This window comes from Pipistrellus hanaki, assembly GCF_964339955.1.
Source record: "Pipistrellus hanaki genome assembly, chromosome: 4".
NCBI lineage: Eukaryota > Metazoa > Chordata > Mammalia > Chiroptera > Vespertilionidae > Pipistrellus > Pipistrellus hanaki.
This window is the reverse complement of record NC_140506.1, coordinates 29,613,936-29,632,203: the sequence shown is the minus strand read 5'-3', so window position 1 is coordinate 29,632,203 and position 18,268 is coordinate 29,613,936. Positions and strand designations below refer to the sequence as shown.

At 39.3% G+C, this 18,268-nt stretch overlaps 1 protein-coding gene across 2 annotated transcripts in view; it reads right to left on the bottom strand.

The window, feature by feature from the left end:
* Positions 1–280: 280 nt before the first annotated feature.
* The window catches only part of RGS7BP (regulator of G protein signaling 7 binding protein), a gene marked incomplete at its 3' end in the record, with an annotated part of 100,040 nt that continues 82,052 nt past the window's right edge, over positions 281–18,268 (bottom strand). Inside the window, exon 6 of one of the 2 annotated variants that reach the window (XM_084882171.1) lies at positions 281–7,607. In XM_084882171.1, the coding sequence (XP_084738297.1) occupies positions 7,516–7,607 (92 nt within the window). Of the gene's footprint in view, positions 7,608–12,602; positions 13,492–18,268 lie in introns of those variants that run through there. The other variant, XM_084882170.1, reaches the window with a different exon arrangement.

The following is an 18,268-nucleotide window of genomic DNA, read 5'->3' as shown; positions in this document are numbered from 1 at the left end:
AGAAGCTAATGGATCTGCACAGTGCTAGGGGTGAGCTGTACTAGGTGCCATGATGTCTATTTCACTGAGCCAGGGCATCCATTTCTCAGTGGCTGTGAATGTTGGCTGCTAATGGTAATGTGTATATTCTTTCACATCTTGCTTTCTTGCATTCAACATTATTATGGTTTCATTCTTTTATGTGGTTATACATAGCTGTAATGGAGTTCGTTTTTCTTTTTCTTTTTTTTTACTGCCCTGTAGTATTCAATTATATCAATATAACACAATTTACTTTGCCATTCTTCTGTTGATAGAGCTTTGAATAGTTTATGGCTTTGGCTATTAAAAATAATGCCAATATGAATATTCTTTTTAATTGTCTTTGAGTACACACACACACACACACACACACACACACACACACAGTTCTGTTGGGTCTCTATCTAGGAGTAAAACTATTGGATCACAGGGTACACAAACGTATTCTACAATAATAAATACTGTTAAACAGTTTTACAGCTCTATAGGCATGAAGATATTCTTCTATATCATCTTCTGGAAGCTTTATTGTTTTATTACCATTTACTTTAAGGTCAATAATCAACTTGAAACGAGGCAAAATAGAAGTTTAATTTTTTTTTCCCAGATGCAAACCAATTGACCATTTGATTTAAAAACACTTTATTTAAAAGATTTCCCTTTGTCCACTGTTCTGTGCACAGTCTCATACAATGATTGATTTGTTGGATTGTTCTCATAAACAAGTTTTGGTACAATAACTGGACAGTTATTGGGTTGAACCTTTTGTGATATTAATATTATCTTCATTTCCCTGAGACAACTGAGGTTCACAGATGTTAATTAGTTTAGTGAGCAGATTCTTTTGTACGAAGATTCCCCTTATTAATGCCTTAAATGAGATATAAATTATAAATGGATTCATCATTTAGCAGATAACAGGAAGAAGAAAGGGGATTCGGGTCTGGTAAGGCACTTCTGTTAACTTCATGTAGTGTCCAATTCCAAGACAGTTGTTTCACCTCCACCTTTATGCTTTCATTGCAGCCTAGTGGGGAAGAGGAAGAGCATAGAATTACATGCCCCTTATTTTAGGGATGTTACCGGAAATCACACAATTCCACTCATATCCTGTATACCAAAATTCAGATATACAGTATAGCCACGGGGAGCCTGGGAAATGGAGTCTTTACTTTAGGTGGCCAGTGTCTTGCTGAAATTTGAGGTCTCTGTTACTACAGGAAAAAAGGAGAGAATGGATATTGGAACTGTGAGCCATAGTACTATACTTAGTTGCAGAATAGCGAAGATGCAGACAAAAGTCCGTGTGACTCCAGGCTGTACTGCACAGCTCATGACAACTAACTGGACCACAGAGCTTGTCATTGGAGACATTCCTGTCAAAGCTTAATTCCTAGATGTCTCTCCACATGTGTATAATTTTCTTTTACTAGAAAATAAATTATTTAACAATATATTTTGCTGTTGTAACTTTTCAAAAAATGAAACTAAATTTAGATACAGTGCTATTGTAAAATAGTTTCCCAAGCCTGTTTTAATCCTTCTTCCACTGACTTGACTTCTTCTCTTATCCTTTTCCCATTCTTCCTTCACTCCTTACCTCCTACTTTCTCCCTTCCTCTACTCTCTTCTCTTCTCCTCTCCTCTCTCCCTTTCTCTCTGCCTCTCTGGATATGGGGAGAATGAAGGCAAGTAGTGAGTAACAATGTCTATTCCACTTTTTAATTCTTTTTTTAAAACGTTTATTAATAGTTTTTATTACACAAGTAATACATATTCATTGTAGAAAAATTAGAAAACACAGAAAAGCAAAAAGAAAAAATAATCACCCGTAATCCCACTACCCATAAATAACTACTATTAACATTTAATGTATGTCCTTCTAGCTTTCTTATGCATATATATACATACATAGATAGATTTATATATAATTTTCTTTTTTTACAAATATTGTATCATACTATCCATACTGTTTTATAACATGTGTTTTATATTTAATATATATTGTGAACATTGCTATTTATTCCCTGAAAAATTATACAGATACTACATGCTTATTGTGGAAAATTCAGAAATTACAGATATGCAAAAAGAAAATATAATTGCTCCAAATCTCACCTCTCAGAAAAAATTGCTGTTAACATTTTAGCAAATAGCCTTTCAGACTTTTTAATGCACACATGTATATGTATATTTTTAAAAATGGATTTCTTCTGTAACTTTCTTTTTTCATTTAACAATATAGCTTCTTTATTTCCATATATATATATATATATATATATATATATATATATATATATAAAATGCTTATTCTTAATTGGTGCACAGTATTCCGTTGAAAGGATATACCATATTTAACCAGCCCTTTACTGTAGACGTATCTACATTTTTTTTATTTCTCCAAATATTGCTACTATCAGCATCCTTTTTTGCATATATTTTTTGAACGATGAATGAATGTAACTTAGTTCATTTTTTTTCCTGACCTTTTCGAGGAGAATCTCCCTGAAGTGGAATTATCTGGCATACATGTAAAATACATTGCCAAAATATTTTCCAGAAAGATTGACTCAATTTACACTCACGTTGACTCTGTAAGAGAATATTCATTTCCACACTTCCTTCTGTCCCTGGGCATTTTAATTATTTATACCTTTCTGATACACAAAAAGGAATATATTACAATAATTTACATTTTTTATTACCCACTATATTCAAATAGTTTCATAATTATCATTAGTGCATTATTGAAATTTATGATACATTGCCAGTTTGTGTCTTGGCTCAATTTTCTACTGGAAAGTTTGATTTTTTTTTTTGAGGCATAAATGTCATTTATTCATGAATTCATTATTCACTCATCCAATAAATGTTTTTAGTATTTGCTTTGTGTCTAGCACTGTGTTAGGTGTAGAAGATATAGCAGTAAGCAAAAAGAGACATGGTTGCTGCCCTCTTGAACTTCCAGTTTTGTGGATATAGACAATTAAATAAGCAATAATGAAAAAGTGCAGTAGAAAAGAAAATAATGAAATGGCAACATTTGGGTGGATAGGGGATTGTAAACCATGGAAACTTATCAAAGTAGTGGAATTTAAACTCCTGATATATATTACAGGTCTGTACTTTTTGTTGCATATATTTAAACTTTTGTTTTCTCCTTATCTGACTTATTTTTCATTGTATAGGAGTTTTGGATTTTCAATTGGTCAAATCCATCCATCTTTTCCTTTGTGGTTTCTTCCTTTTGTGTCATGCTTAGAAAGGCTGTTTTCCACATGAAAATTATATAAATGTTCATCAGTATTGCTTCCTAGTCCTTTTTATATGGTTATTTATTTGCTTTAGCATTTTAATCTTTACTGCAGTCAGAATTGATTTTGATAAAGGTTATGAGGCATAGATATAATAATTCCTTCAAAATGTCTAGCCAGTTATCTATCTATCTATATAAAAACCTAAGCGACTGTCTGACCCGTCAATCGTCCAACCTATATCTATGACATGTACTAATCACCAGGGGGCAGACACTCAACGCAGGAACTGCTGAGCTGCAGTGACTTGGCAGCTGCGGTTCTCCGGTGACATACCCAAAACCACAGAGGAGGGAGCCCGATTCAGTCCGGGACCCCTTGGGGGATGTCTGAGAGCTGGTTTTAGCTCGATCCTTGCAGGCCAGGCTGAGGTACCCCACTGGGGCATGAATCCATGCATCAGGCCTCTAATACCAATATAATTTACTTAATAATCCTATCTTTCCTCAGGGATTTGAAATGTAATTTTTACAATGTACTCCATTCTTCTATGTTCTTGGGTTTATTTCTGGACTTTATATTTAATGCTAATGATTTATTTTGAGCCAATACTATCACTACTTTTTTTCATTCTATTTATAGTTACCTAAAACTTGAGCATTTTGCATTTGGTGACATTCTAGAATATAAAGAAATGATAGACATTGCTTAGGGATGTGTGTGGGGTGGGAAATGCATCTGGATGATATCCCTGATCCTTTCAACTCTGAGACGTCCAGAGTCTGAAATTCATATAGGATCACTGTTAATATGGCCCATTTGTTTGCTGTCTAAGATAAATTAGATGCTTTTATACTTGGTTTCCCCCTCTCACTCTAAAGCTCAGCTTTCAGAAGGTGGCAGTATTGCCAAACAGTAAGCATCAAATGTTACATGGAGCACCAAGGAGCCAAAGGATCTGGCAGGATTTTAGAATCTCTCCAGGAGCTATCATTAGAGGAGGCAGCGGGCTGTGCTACTTCTAAAGTCTTCTTTGTACCCAGAAGAGTGGATCTGTCCTTGACGTGTGCAAAACACTAGTGGACCCATATTTTAAAGTGACACCTTTGCCTTCCAGGCATTTTTTACAAACCTTATCCAAAAGTGTCTTTGGACCCCACCACTGACTGATGCAATGCAGAGAAATGTGGATTTAAACAATGTGATCATGGTGGGATCCGGGTGATTTTTATTTTCTTTATACCTAGCGGCATTTTTTTCAGATTTTCTGCAAAGATCATGTATTGCCTCATAATCATAAAAAAAAAAAGAAGAAGAAGAAGAAGAAGAAGAAGAAGAAGAAGAAGAAGAAGAAGAAGGCGGCGGCAGCATGGGGCATTAAAAATATGGTGGTAAAGTGGAAGATTGTGTGCCAGAAGCAGCTCACAGCCTTTTCTTTTTCAAGCATGTGGGTACATGCAACAAAATGGATTCAATGTTCTCTCCTTATTTCTAGAGATCAGCTCAGTGTTATTGCTAATCTGGAAGCAGATGCCAGCAGGAAGCTGAGACATTAGAACTCTATCTCATGGAACTACACCTGAGAAAGTCCTTTGGTGGAGAGAGGACAAGGGGTCAGGCTCCTAAAGAGACACATTGGCATATCTAACGAGAGACTGTGAATGACCTGTTGCAACTATGAGCCAGTGTAGGTTATCAGGACTTGGAGGACTAAATTTAATTTTAGGACCTGCCACTGAAAAAAGATCTATAAATCTTGGAGTGTGTCTAAGGGAACTACAAAACTGATCAAAGGCTGGGAAACAGGCACTATGAATAGAAGATAAAGTGGTTGCATTTATTTACTTCAGGTATGAAAAGCCTAGCTAGGGAATTAGACAAATTCCCATCTCCATGAAATGCTACTATGGTCCTCCCAATCATGGAGGTGAGACCTGAATTTATTAACAGTCTTCAGTTGTACAAAGCACAATTGCACAGAAGTTAAGTGTTACTTTTACGCTGAAACTAAGAGACTAAGGCTAGAGTGAGCACAAATTAACCAAGCAGAAGTGATTTTAGGCCAGGCATTTAGAAGAACGTGCTGAACACCAAGGTTAGAGTTATAAGTTAATAACTGCGCATGGATTAGTAGGAGCTAGAATGAAGCGAAGGGTTTAATATAGTAGAAAGATGGGAGAGGACAGAGACTAAGTGAGAATGGGCCAAATTAGGCTACCTAATAATCTCTAAAACAATGGGCCTGAAGTCAATTAATTCCAGGGGATAAAAATGAACCACATTCAGGAAAGGACATTAAGCTTTAATCAAACCTCATTTATGAAAACCAGGGTTTGCAGACCAGGTAAATCTGGGAATGGTTACCTGCTTTGAAGGGGAGTACTCACCTGAGGTATCTTTTAAATAGCATATTCCCACAACGGTTTGTTTTACAAGTAATTTGATTTTGAAAATTGTGGTTTTCTTGGGTAATTTTTGAGGGCACTTCTTTCTATGAAGCCAAGCATACCTATAATCATGCATCCATTACCAGTTCACTGGGACACAACTCTGACTCTATGAATAAGGCCAACAGCCAGCTAGTGTGATCCACACAGCAACCTGCATAGCCTTTGAGATTTTCTTCCAATCCTTTAATCCTTTCAACCTGAAAAACCTAGAAGACAATTCCAAAGATTATTTCCAAAACACTAGATATTATGTTGAACTATATGAAATTGCCGTTTCTTAGGTCAAAACAGTCAAATATCAGCTATTTCATATAATTCAGCCTAATACAGTAATTATTCCAGTGATTTGTCTGTATCTGTCTTCATCTTCACTAAAGCTAAAGGCTTTAATATATTTAGTTTTCAGGTCAAGGTATTGGTGAGCATGTAAATGCCTGTGTACATAAGTAGGAAGAAGTTATAAGGTGGGGATTAAAGATGCGCTTTGAATACACCACTTATAGGAATCTTGATCCTCCTTTTATTATACGAGACACTGGTGCCTCTTGTCTGACTTCGGGATTTTTCACACTATGGAAAAAAGAAAAGAAGTCTAAAGACCTGATCTGCCAACCTATGGGAAATTCTGTCTGGGAAATGGGCCAAAGAAAGAACAGTGGGGAATACAACAAAATGTGTAGCATGTTACAAGTTTAGTGGAGGAAGATCACAACAAAGCTGTGAGCAGAAAAACAGCACGTGGCTTCCTCCTTTCTAAAGTATAGTATTGCTTTATGTGTCCTGCTTTCAAGAATCTGCATAAGGTAAGACACCGAGTACACATTGGAAAAGTCATATCTGCATCGTCATCTAAAATTAGACAAGCTTAGCTGAACTAAAAGGATTTTATTAATAATGTAAAATGTTAAATATTTTTACGATCTGAGCTAATTCCAGCATGCCCTAAAGAGTTAACACTATGCTGATGTGCAGACTTCATGCTTCAGATTTCAATTAGAACAAAATGTCATAATATTCAAATTTTACATTTGAGGGTAATTGTATATGTTACTACACCATTTCCTAACTGGATTACTTCATTCTCCAAGAAGCTGAAAAAGACACCATTGAATCGAAAGGAAATTAGTTGCCCATATGCACTGTACGAAGGTATTAGGATTATTGTGTATTTACAAAATTTAAACACTTTTCATAGATGATCTTTGCTGCATTATAAATTAAGATATTTTTCTGTTGAAGCTCTTAGATTCTGATGGAATGGAAGACTAAATGTAAATGAACGCAGAGAAAGCAATAGGTGAGGTGGTGTTCGCTTATATTGGGATTTTAACACAGTTTTGCAGTTTTAATGGATTTCTATGTTTAAAGACTTCTTCCACATAAGATAAATTGTTAACATGAGATCAGCAAAAGTTATAGGTTTACTAGTGTACATGAAATTATTTTTCTCTATAATCCATTTTAAAAGACCTTTAAATAATTTAAAAATCATAATTCTTGCATCTGTCATGGTATGGTTTGGAGCAGACATGACATGCACAATGTCGACTTTAAAAATCATTTTAAAAACAGCCTGTTTTTTGAATCTGTGGTGTTTTTTTCCCCCCTTGACAGCAGCTACTTTCAAATGTAAAATCATTTAAGAGGGTAGAGAGTGGCGGATAAAAGTAATAAGGAAGCATAGAAAACATAGTCAGAAACCAATAACTGTGGTTCAGCTGTCTGGAGGTCCTCGGCGTCTGTGGTTTTTTTTCAGGTCTCCCCTGGGGTGGGTTTCCAGGAGGAATTGTCTAGCTTGAGACGAGACAACATAGCCCAAAGAACCTTCTCTTCCGTCTTCTAACCAGAGGGTAGGAAGTTAGATTTAGAAGACTGCTGTCATCTGTGATGGGACAAAGTACATATGAGTGAGGTACAGACAAAACCTTCTTCTGAATTGGCTTTAAAAATCCACCACCTTTTGAATTAGGTTTCTTAACCTTATCACTATGGACATTCTGGACCAGATAATTCTTTTTACTTTTTTAATATATTTTATTGATTTTTTTTTTTTTTTTTTTTTTTTTTTTACAGAGAGGAAGGGAGAGGGAGAGAGAGTTAGAAACATCGATGAGAGAGAAACATTGATCAGCTGCCTCTTGCACACCCCCTACTGGGGATGTGCCTGAAACCATGGTACATGCCCTTGACTGGAATCGAACCTGGGACCCTAGCGTTCACAGGCCGACCCTCTATCCACTGAGCCAAACTGGTTAGGGACAGATAATTCTTTATCATTGGGGGCTGTCCTGGGTATTGTAGCATGTTTAATAGCATCAGGGCCTCAACTCACTAGATGCCAGTAGCAACTCCCTCACCAGTTGTGACAATGATATGGCCAAATGTTCCCTGGCGGAGGAGCAGAGAGCCCACTGTTGAGAACCAGGGCTTGGAGTTAAATGTGAACTACTTAGTTGCCATCTTTCAGTTGGGAGAAGTATAGATTCTTGGGAAGAGCCCACGCTTTGGGCAAAGTAGGCTTCTTTTCTAAACTTGCCTCTGCTATTTACTAGCTCTGAAATTTGAACATGCAACTTAACTCAGCTTCAGTTTCCCCATCTGTTAAATAGGGCTTAATATTCCTTACAGGAGGATTAAGTGGAATAATCTATGAAGAACATTTAGCTTGGGCGGACACCTTGATGCCTAGCAGAGAGGAAGCACTTAATAAATAGGACTACTCTTATGTAGGAAGGTCACCTTGCCTCCCTTCACCTACTTCATGTCTCAGGAAGAAGTGTCAACTATTCCCCGTACAGTCTTTCTCTCCCACTTTCCATAGATATCCATACAAGGGCAAGAGAAGCTGGCCAGCTGTTGAATTCAAAACGTTTTATTTGAAAATGTTTCCCATGATGACAAATAGAGGGATAAATAAGCCTGAAAACCAAATCTAGTTTAAGGGGCTGGGTTTTAGAAAATAGTGCAGTCCAAAGAGAGGCTGAGTAGAAATATCCTGCTGGGCAGAACTGGCCAGTGGGTCCCGGAGGCTCGAGAAGGACCATGAACAAGTATGCTTTTCATTGCCACCTGGGACGGTGCTAGAACATGGAGAGACTGGAGCTAAGGGCAACCCCATGGCTGGTTGGTTTTTATTGATGACTGAGCCTAGGCACTCAGGAAATTATCAACAAAAAGAGTCCTGAGTCCTGGCTTTCGGGTCCTCTTATGTAAATTGTGTCATCCCAATGCCCAGGCCTTTCTTCACCTTTCCCAAAGGTTCATGTACTCAAATTAGCATTATACTTGCAAGCAAATTAGCATCACCCACCAAATTGACAGTGTTCCTTGGAATGGTATGTACTATGTTATACATTTAGATGAAACTGAATAGGAGTTGGAGCCAGGGAAGAAAACAGGCACCTCAGCTGGGCACAGCAAATTAGTCAAACACAGTGCACTTTCCCAGTCTCCACAGATTAAAATCCTTTCTTAAAACTCACATTACGCTATCATAACATGGAGTGGGGGGGACTCTCTTTGTCCTTTCCATGGTGAAAAATAATTCACTATAATCTGGATGTCAACATTTTGAGAACTAAAAATAGATGTCCTTCTTTTATAATTAAACTTGCCCCAGGAAGGTGGAAGAGAGTAAAGGGGGAATAAAGGTGGTTGAAGGAGACTTGACTGGGGGTAATAAATACACAATACAATATATAGATGATATATTGTAGGATTATATACCTAAAACCTACATAATTTTAGCCCTGACCAGTGTGGCTCAGTTGGCTAGAGTGTCGTCTTATAAACTAAAAGGTTGTGGGTTCGATTTCTGGTTAGGGCATGCATCCAGGTTGCAGGTTCAATCCCTGGTTGGGCATGTATGGGAGGCAACCAATCAATGTTCCTTTCTTGCATCAATGTTTAGCTCCCTCTCTCAAATCAATAAAAAATAGTTTAAAACTTATATAATTTTATTAACCAATGTTACCCCAGTAAATTCAATAAAAACGTAAAAACACATACACGTACAAAAGCAAAAACAAATCTTACCCTAAATAGTTAAGCCATTGAAAGCAATGTCAGAGTGTCTATATGAGCCAGACTTCTCAAGATAATACCTCAGAGGTGAATCATGATATATTTGGAACAGAAAGATAGCTCACTTTCTCACCATTTTTCGGACTCTTACTTCTTTAACCACCAAATAAGCAATGACTTAACCTAATTGGGTGTGGCAAAGAGCAGATTCTGAAGAATAAAGAATTTTATCTTTCGATATCTGTTTGGATACTGACAACATTTCCTGAAACTCAAGTTCATCTGCAATTCAATACTTCCTTGGAACAGAATCACCAGATCTATGAAGATTTTTATAGGAAAGCAAATCTTTGTATTTTATTTCTTTAAGACTTGGAAGACCTATTTCCTGAATTTCCATATATCCTTTCTCCAAACATTTAAAAGATTTGGGGAGTGACCTAATTGGTATTTATATATTATAAAATGCAATTCTGATATGTACAGTTCTCACTACATGAGGAAATGTCTACTACAATGTTGTATTTACAAAGAAAGGATGAATGTGGATGCTGGAGAATATGGAAGCTGTACATTTGCTCCTATTCTCTCCTTTTTGTTAAACACACATATTAAGAGATTAGAGGTTTGGTGCACTAAATTCGTGAACTTAGTGGGGGTGTGTGTGTCTCTCAGCCTGGACTGTACCCTCTCTCAGTCTGGGAGCCCTCGAGGGATATCCGATTGGTGGCTCACGCCTGCTCCCAGAAGGGAGCAAGCCTGAACTGTCAGTCGGACATCCTTAGCACTGCCACAGAGGCAGGAGAAGCTCCCACCACCGCAGCTGTGCTCATCAGCCCTGAGTCTGGCTTCTCTGTCCACCAGGGGGCAGCTCCTGCACTGATCATCAGCCCCTGGTGGTCAGTGTGCATCATAGCAACCGGTTGTTCTGTTGTTCAGTTTATTTGCATATTAGCTTTTTATTATATAAGATTTGGACCAAGATTGACAGTTGTCAGAGGGGAGGAGGGTTGAGGGGCTAAGTGAAAAAGCTGAAGGGATTAAGCAGTACAAATTGGTAGTTACAGAATAGTCACAGAGATGTAGATTACAGCATAGGGAATATATCGTGATAAATAAGCATGGGGCTGGGTGGGTGTTTGAGGCAGGGGGGGGGGGACCACTTTGTAAAGTATATGATTGTCTAACCACTATGCTGTTCATCGGAAACTAACACAGAGTAATACTGAAAATAAACTGTAATTGAAAAAAATTGGACTGGCCCTTGTATCTATGCATTCATTACAGTGAATGAGAAACCTTTTGTGCTACTAAAATTCTCTTCACTCAGTCATATATATATATATATATATATATATATATATATATATATTTCACTTGTGTGAGTACTATACACACACATAAACAAGCATAGTACTCACACATAAATAGCAAGTGTTAGGAATGATAAGAAAGTGTTAGGATGTTGAGCAAAGAACAGTCTGCCTATTAAGGATGACTGCTGGTTTGGGGCATCTTTGTTGAGCATTGGTGACACCTTAGCCTAGCCCAGAGCTTGTCTGATTATCACCAAGGGCTGAGATGACACAAAAGCTCAAAAGTTGTTGGCAGACGTTCAGAGAAGCTTCTACACCATAGGAAGCTGACACCTGCAGTAAATGCTGAAATTCACAGAGCAGTAGGTATGCCTGGAACAGTTTGAAGCAAATTAAAGTCCAAGGAAAGATGTCTTTCCACATTGATTAAAATCCTGTCTCTGAAGTAATGGGTGACCAAAAGAATGTGAACAAAATGGACCATTTTCCCACTCATTCTAAACTTTCTGGGTCACTCCACTCGACCTTCTTGAGACATCTTTGATTTTTATTACAAATGTTTGAAATTTTTGTAGCATCTTTTCTCCAAAGTACATACTCTCAGAGAACTGTAACCTAGTAGAATTGTAAATGTGAAAATAAAAATGAGAAAGGAAAGGGAAGGAAGAAATGCATATGAGAATGTGAAAAAAAAGTCAACCATCAATTATTTCAGATCTCAGTCATTCAATGTTTAATTCTTGGATGCTACTTGAGCCACTGGAGTTCTCTAAGGCAAAATGATACCATGTTTCTACTGCTCAAATCTCCTTAGCTAATAAAGGATTTCTTATATAAATGATATAAATGAAATAGGAAGACATAAAAATGAGAGGTTTTCAGCCATGGCCAAGCATACCAAAAGGTTGCAGGTTCAATTCCCAATCAGGGCATATACCTATATTGCAGGTTCAATACACACCCTGGGTAAGGATGGGAGGCAACTGATCAATGCTTCATGTTCTCTCTCTTTCCCTTTCTCTCTCTCTCAAATCAATAAATATATCCTCTGGTAAGGATTTAAGAAAAAGAAGTTTTCAAAGAATAAACTAAGTTTAAAGCTATGTTCTCAGATAAAGTCAAAAGAAGTACTTATAATGGCCAGTGAAAGACCTTCAGTTAACCCAGTGGTTCTCAAACATTAGCTTCCTCAGCCTCTTCTGGGGGCTTATTAAAGCACAGATAGCTGGCCCCACCTCCAGAATTAGTTCTGAATTAGTAGGTGTGTGGTGGGAACTGAGAATTTGCATGTCTTACTCCCAGACCTGCTGATGCTGCTAGTCCTGAGACCACACTTGGAGAGCCATTGAATTAGCCAAAGTGCATGCTCTGTATCAGGTATAGATGGATTCTAAAAGAAAGATGGTCCTTGGCCTCAGGAATCTTCCTTTGAGTAACTATGAGGCTTCAACAGTAATGCTGTAAAAGAGATACAAACACAATCTTATGAGAATTCCAAATGGGGAAGTTACTCCCAATTGGAGGAAGAAGGAAGAAGGAAGAAGGAAGAAGGAAGAAGACATTCGTGAATCCATGATTGGAAGAAAGCAAGTGATTGCACGTCGCACTGAATCCTGCACAAAAGGTTGTAGACGTTACAAAGGGTATGAGGCTATCAGAAAAACTGCCCAGAGTAACATTCAGGCACCAACTTAAGGCACAGAAAATTTTTATGGAAGGCCCTGGGGAAAGGACCCACAAGGTCGTTTCCAGGCTCGAAGATGGCATAACTGTCCAGTGTTCTTCTGCCAGACGTCAGACTCTTCTGCCTGACATAATACACTGGTTCTGGGTTTGGCGGTCCAGATGAGAGCACATCAGGGATATGAATCTGTGGAATTGTTCCTAGACCCAGTTTAGACTGGAGTAGGACTGTCCACAGGAGGAGACCCATTCTAGAGCAGATACCATTCCTGATGAATTTGTTTCAGACTTATTCAAATGCACGGTGTTAACAACCAAATTCTAGGCAAGAGTGAATGCACTAACACACCCCCACAGCATTTATTCAGTCAGAATTTTAGAAAAGGTGAAACTGTCTTTCAGGCTAAATATATTTCCACCGATTTGTTTTGTCTGATGACAGCGTGCATTTAGAAGATACTTGTCCTTCACTTTCCAATCTCCTTCCAGCCTTTGTCAGTGACCTTGTGGGCTCTCCACAGGTGTCTCCATTTGTAATCCATTTGACACAGCAAGACAATCATAATTAATGAAGCTCCCTACAGCACTGCCACTGACCCAGAATGTAGGACAGGAGGGTCACTGAAGCAGGGGAGAGAACGTAGGCTGAGAGCCAGGAGATCTGGACACTGTCTGGAGGAACAGGGTGGCTCACTCTTTCTTCATGAATCTCTTTGTCTCCAGTCTTAACCTGAAAGGCCCTGTCTAAAATGAAGGCATAATCATGAAACCATTAAAATCTTTGTTCTTGGCCACCTTCCGTTAGTTGCCAATGAAAGTCAATTTAGAGTACACTGTTAAGTCAAATTTTGCTTGTGGCAGGAAGGGGGTGAGGGGGAGAATCTGATTAAATCTTTAAGTGCCGTGATAAAGGCAGAACAGTTTCTGATTTGAGGACGAGGATGAAGCCTGGGGAACAGGGGAGCTGAGCATTTCCAGGGTGGGTTCCCCCCGGCAGAATTTTCACCCGGTCAGGTTTTGAGGAAGGAAACAGAGGGACAAGAAGTAAGTATCTTTCTCCTTTTCTCCCTCTGCTTCAAACACACATACATGGAATAAAAAGAGAAATAAAATAAAAAAGCCAGAAACAAAACAGATGTCTTTCTATAATAGTTTCCATCCAATTAGTATTGTTTTGACCGTAAGGTCCCGTAGAAGAGAAATGGAATAAAACTGTCTGCATTTCACCCCAGACCATTTCCTGCATATATTAACCTAGACTTGTATAAGAAACAAATCACCTGGAAGGTTATGGGGAAGTCCCTGTGGACTAGTTCAGTAATAAGAAGTCAGAGAAAGGAATCTGGCTGATTCGTTCATTAAAATGGTGCCATATGCATCTGCTAAAAAGTGTTTCCAGCTCTAGAGATGTGTTCCCCTTCCCTGGGGCCTTCTCAGACCCTGGCCCAGACTCATGCCCTTCTCCACTAGTCAATTCGCAGTGGCATCATGCTGCAAGTGCCCATTAAACATGTAGAGAACAGAGGTGTACCTTCACATGTTTAGGGTTCCTATTTCTCCCACAAATGAAGAAAACTGAATTACCCACAGGACTTCCCTCATTTAAAAAAATATTTTAAAATCCTATTGCATCTCTCCCTCCTTGAGAAGTCATTGCCTTTTTTTTTTTTTTTTTTTTTTTTTCCTCCTTTTACTGGAATCAATTGATTCAAGGTTCAAGTCCTGGGTATTATTTATTTGGATGGCTGATCTCTTTTCATTCATGTTTATTTAATTTTATTGATTTCGGAGAGAAGAAAGGAGAGGGAGAGCGAGATAGAAACATCAATGATGAGAGAGAGAGAGAGAGAGAGACTCATTGTTTATCTGCCTCCTGCACACCCCCTACAGGGGGTTAAGCCAAAAATCTGGGCATGTGCCCTGACTGGGAATTGAACTGTGATCTCCTGGTTCATCGGTTGATGTTCAATTGTTCAGCCACATCGGCCAGGCCTCATTCATGTTTTTACTTACAGTATCAATCTTTAATTACTATCATTATATTTAAAACCAAATTATCTTTCTGTTTATAAAAGTGATATAAAGTTACACAAAATATTTATGTTATACTTTTTATGATTATAAAAACATCCTAAGTAAGTACAATGAAGTTTTGTTTTTCCATTAATGCATGGTTCAAAAACTGTTGGATGAATTTTCACCAAATGTAGAAGGAATGTTTGGAATGGTCTGGTTTAGAAAAGCGGCTACATGGGATTCGGACTGGGCACTCTGGGCAGTGATCCTCCTGGGCAGCTGGCCGTGAGGTACAGCGAGAGGCCTGTGCGCTGTTGATGGAGGTAGATTTGCCCAACACATTAGGAAGCTGAGAAATAGCTTCAGACATAAACCCACATTCAAAGTCTTGAGAATCAGTGTTCTGAACTGCAGGCCCCACTTTTCACAGATGCTACATATCATCAGTGGTAACAGGGACTGCTCTCTTTGATGAAGACTTCGAGTTTCCCTGAACTGAGTCGGTGGGGCAGCCAGTAAATAGTAGGAATAACAGTTACATCAACAATAGCAACAACAATATAATAAAGCAATTGCGAATGTTTGCTCTCTGTAAGGGTGGTAGTAGGTATGTGACATGCATTGCATCATTTAATCCCTACAGCAATCTCTGAACCAAGTGATACTGTTATCTCTTTTTCAGGGATGAGGAAATGGAAATTTCCAGAAGTTAAACAACTTGTTCCAGGTCAGAAAATTGGTAAGTGGCAGAGCCAGCATTCAAATCCCAAGTCCCTATCCCCAACCACCAGGCTTATTTCTAGCAACAGACTTACATGCTGTGTGTCACATGTGGTAAGCACTGCTTTCTTAGAACTGACTACCAGGTCACCAAAACACCGCTCCCATGGCTGAAGCCAGTTAGCCTTGGTCGCCAGGCTCTTCAGTTTGATACACCACATCCCCAGCCTCTTATTTTCTGACACCCGCCTCCAGCCAACGGGGCTAAGGCCACGTGACTCCCCAGCCTCTTTGTCTGGTGTTCTCACTTCCACCTCTCCACCTGCTGCCATGCTGCTTCCCAAGCAAAGGGCTGCTCCTTCTCTGCTGCCAAGTCCTCTCCCTCCTTGCTCAGAGGCGGGCAGCACCCTGTGTTCCCTCCTGCCCAGGCTCTGCTCAGTGGGAATGATACTGTTTAATTAGCTAGTTACTAATAATAGGAAATGAGCAGAGGGGAGCCCGACATTATAGGCATGTCAGTCATTTGGGCAGCTTCACCAGGAAGTGACAATTTCACACTCCCCAGAGAACCACCGGCCCATTCCCCATAGATGACTGGGGAAGGGACCAGACAAAGGCGAAAATGGATGCATAGACAGTAAAGTTGGGGTGACATAGGGAAGGTGCCTGGCAGTCAAAGTTGGGAGCAGAGATCATTGACCAGAGTAGGCAGGGCCACTGCAAACCTGCAGCAAGTTGGGAATACATAATCCCCTAGACCAACGGTTGGCAAACTGTGGCTCGCAAGCCACTTGCGGCTCTTTGGCCTCTTGAGTGTGGCTCTTCCACAAAATACCACGGACTGGGCCAGTCTATTTTGAAGAAGTAGCATTAGAAGAAAGTTAAGTTTAAAAAATTTGGCTCTCAAAAGAAATTTCAATCATACTGTTAATATTTGGCTCTGTTGGCTAATGAGTTTGCCGACCCCTGCCCTAGACCAGTGGTTCTCAACCTTCTTAATGCCATGACCCTTTAATACAGTTCCTCATGTTGTCGTGACCCCCAACCATAAAATTATTTTTGTTGCTATTTCATAACTGTAATTTTGCTATGGTTATACATCGCAATGTAAATATCTGTTTTCCGATGGTCTTAGGAGACCCTGCTAGTGGTTCTCAACCTGTGGGTTATCCCACAGGTTGAGAACCACTGCTGTAGAGGTTCTAGGGCCTAGACAAGGAGCTAGTGCTCTTGTGTGACGTTGGAGCTCTCTGTTGGCTCTCTGGTTCCTTTGGCTTTGCTCCTGCCCGTGTTCCCTCCATAGCTGCATGGCCCAGGGTCCTTGGGACCCACACACGATGGACTATAGACTGCAACTATAGTTAAGCTAGCCTGATGCTATATTGGACTGTGCAGACATGGAATGGGAACTCTGGGCCCTGGCTTTGATCTTAGTCCTGCTGAAGGCAAAATGGGACTTCTTCTTTGGTGGGACAAAGGGAAATAGGAACTTGGAAACTCGAGTGTGTAATTCCAGAGATATAAAGCTTTTTACAATATCTCATCCTCCCCTGTGAGTCTCAGAAAATGCTTTCCTTGGGATATCCCAAGAAGCCTACTCCCACTAGTAACCCACGGAGACATGGAGATCTCCCCACAGAGAACAGAAGCACAGGAGTTTCTTGCCTCTAAAAATCTTCTATGCACCTGTCTCTAAGGCCGATGCTTCACTTAAGGCTGCTCCGGCCATGTATGCTTAATGAAAGTACTTATTACTAGTCCCTGGTACATAGCTTCAGACATGGGGCTGCAAAATTGGGTGCAGATTTAACAAACATTCTTGTTCATGGCCAATGTTATTCTACTATGTTCCAGAGTTGCTTTAGGTACTGGAAATACAGTAGTTAACAAAAGTTAATAGCAGTCCCTCCCTCACAGAATATCCCTTTTCCCTTTCTGGGTTAGGGTGTAAACTCCCATAGAATAGTTCTGGAGAAGTACTGCCTGGAATTATTCTATTTATAGTCTGTGTGACTGATTAAGTTAGTTAACCTCTCTGTGTCTCAGTTTCCTATAAATTGGAAACATTAATTGCATTTCTCTCAATGATGTTATTAGAATTAAATAAGTTAAAATAGTTAATAATCTACAGTATTTAGGATAGTAGCTGTGATATTGTGACTTATAATAAATATATATATTTGGTCTTCCTCCTAAAACCCTTGGAATTTCTTAAGTGATGAGAGCTATAGAGGTTTCTTTTGTTATGTTAATGAGGAACTTTTGAAACCGCCTAAGAATGGAGGCTGGTTGCCAGGGGAACTAACCATGAGATTACAAAATTGTAACTTTTAGTCCCAACCCTGACCTCCTGGAAGAAGAGAGAGGCTGGGGATTGATTTCCATAACCGATCATCAATGATTTAATTAATCAGGCCTGTACTGAAGCCTCCATAAAAGCCCAAAAGAACGGGGCTCTGAGAGCTTCCTGGTTGGTGGACACGTGGAGACCTGGGAAGATTGGCATACTTGCAGAGAGATAGAAGCTCCACGCCCTTTCCCCATACCTTGTCCTCTGCATCTTGTCAATCTGGCTAATCCTAAAATACGTTCTTTTATAATAAACCAGTGATCTAGTAAGTGAAAGTTTTCTCTGAGTTCTGTGAGCCACTCTAGCAAATTAAGCCCATGAAGGGGGTTGTTGGAACCTTCAATCCAGTTGGTCAGAAGCACAGGTGACAACCCTTATATTGCCATTGGCATCTGAAGTGTGTGTGTGTGTGTGTGGTGGTGGTGGCGGCAATCT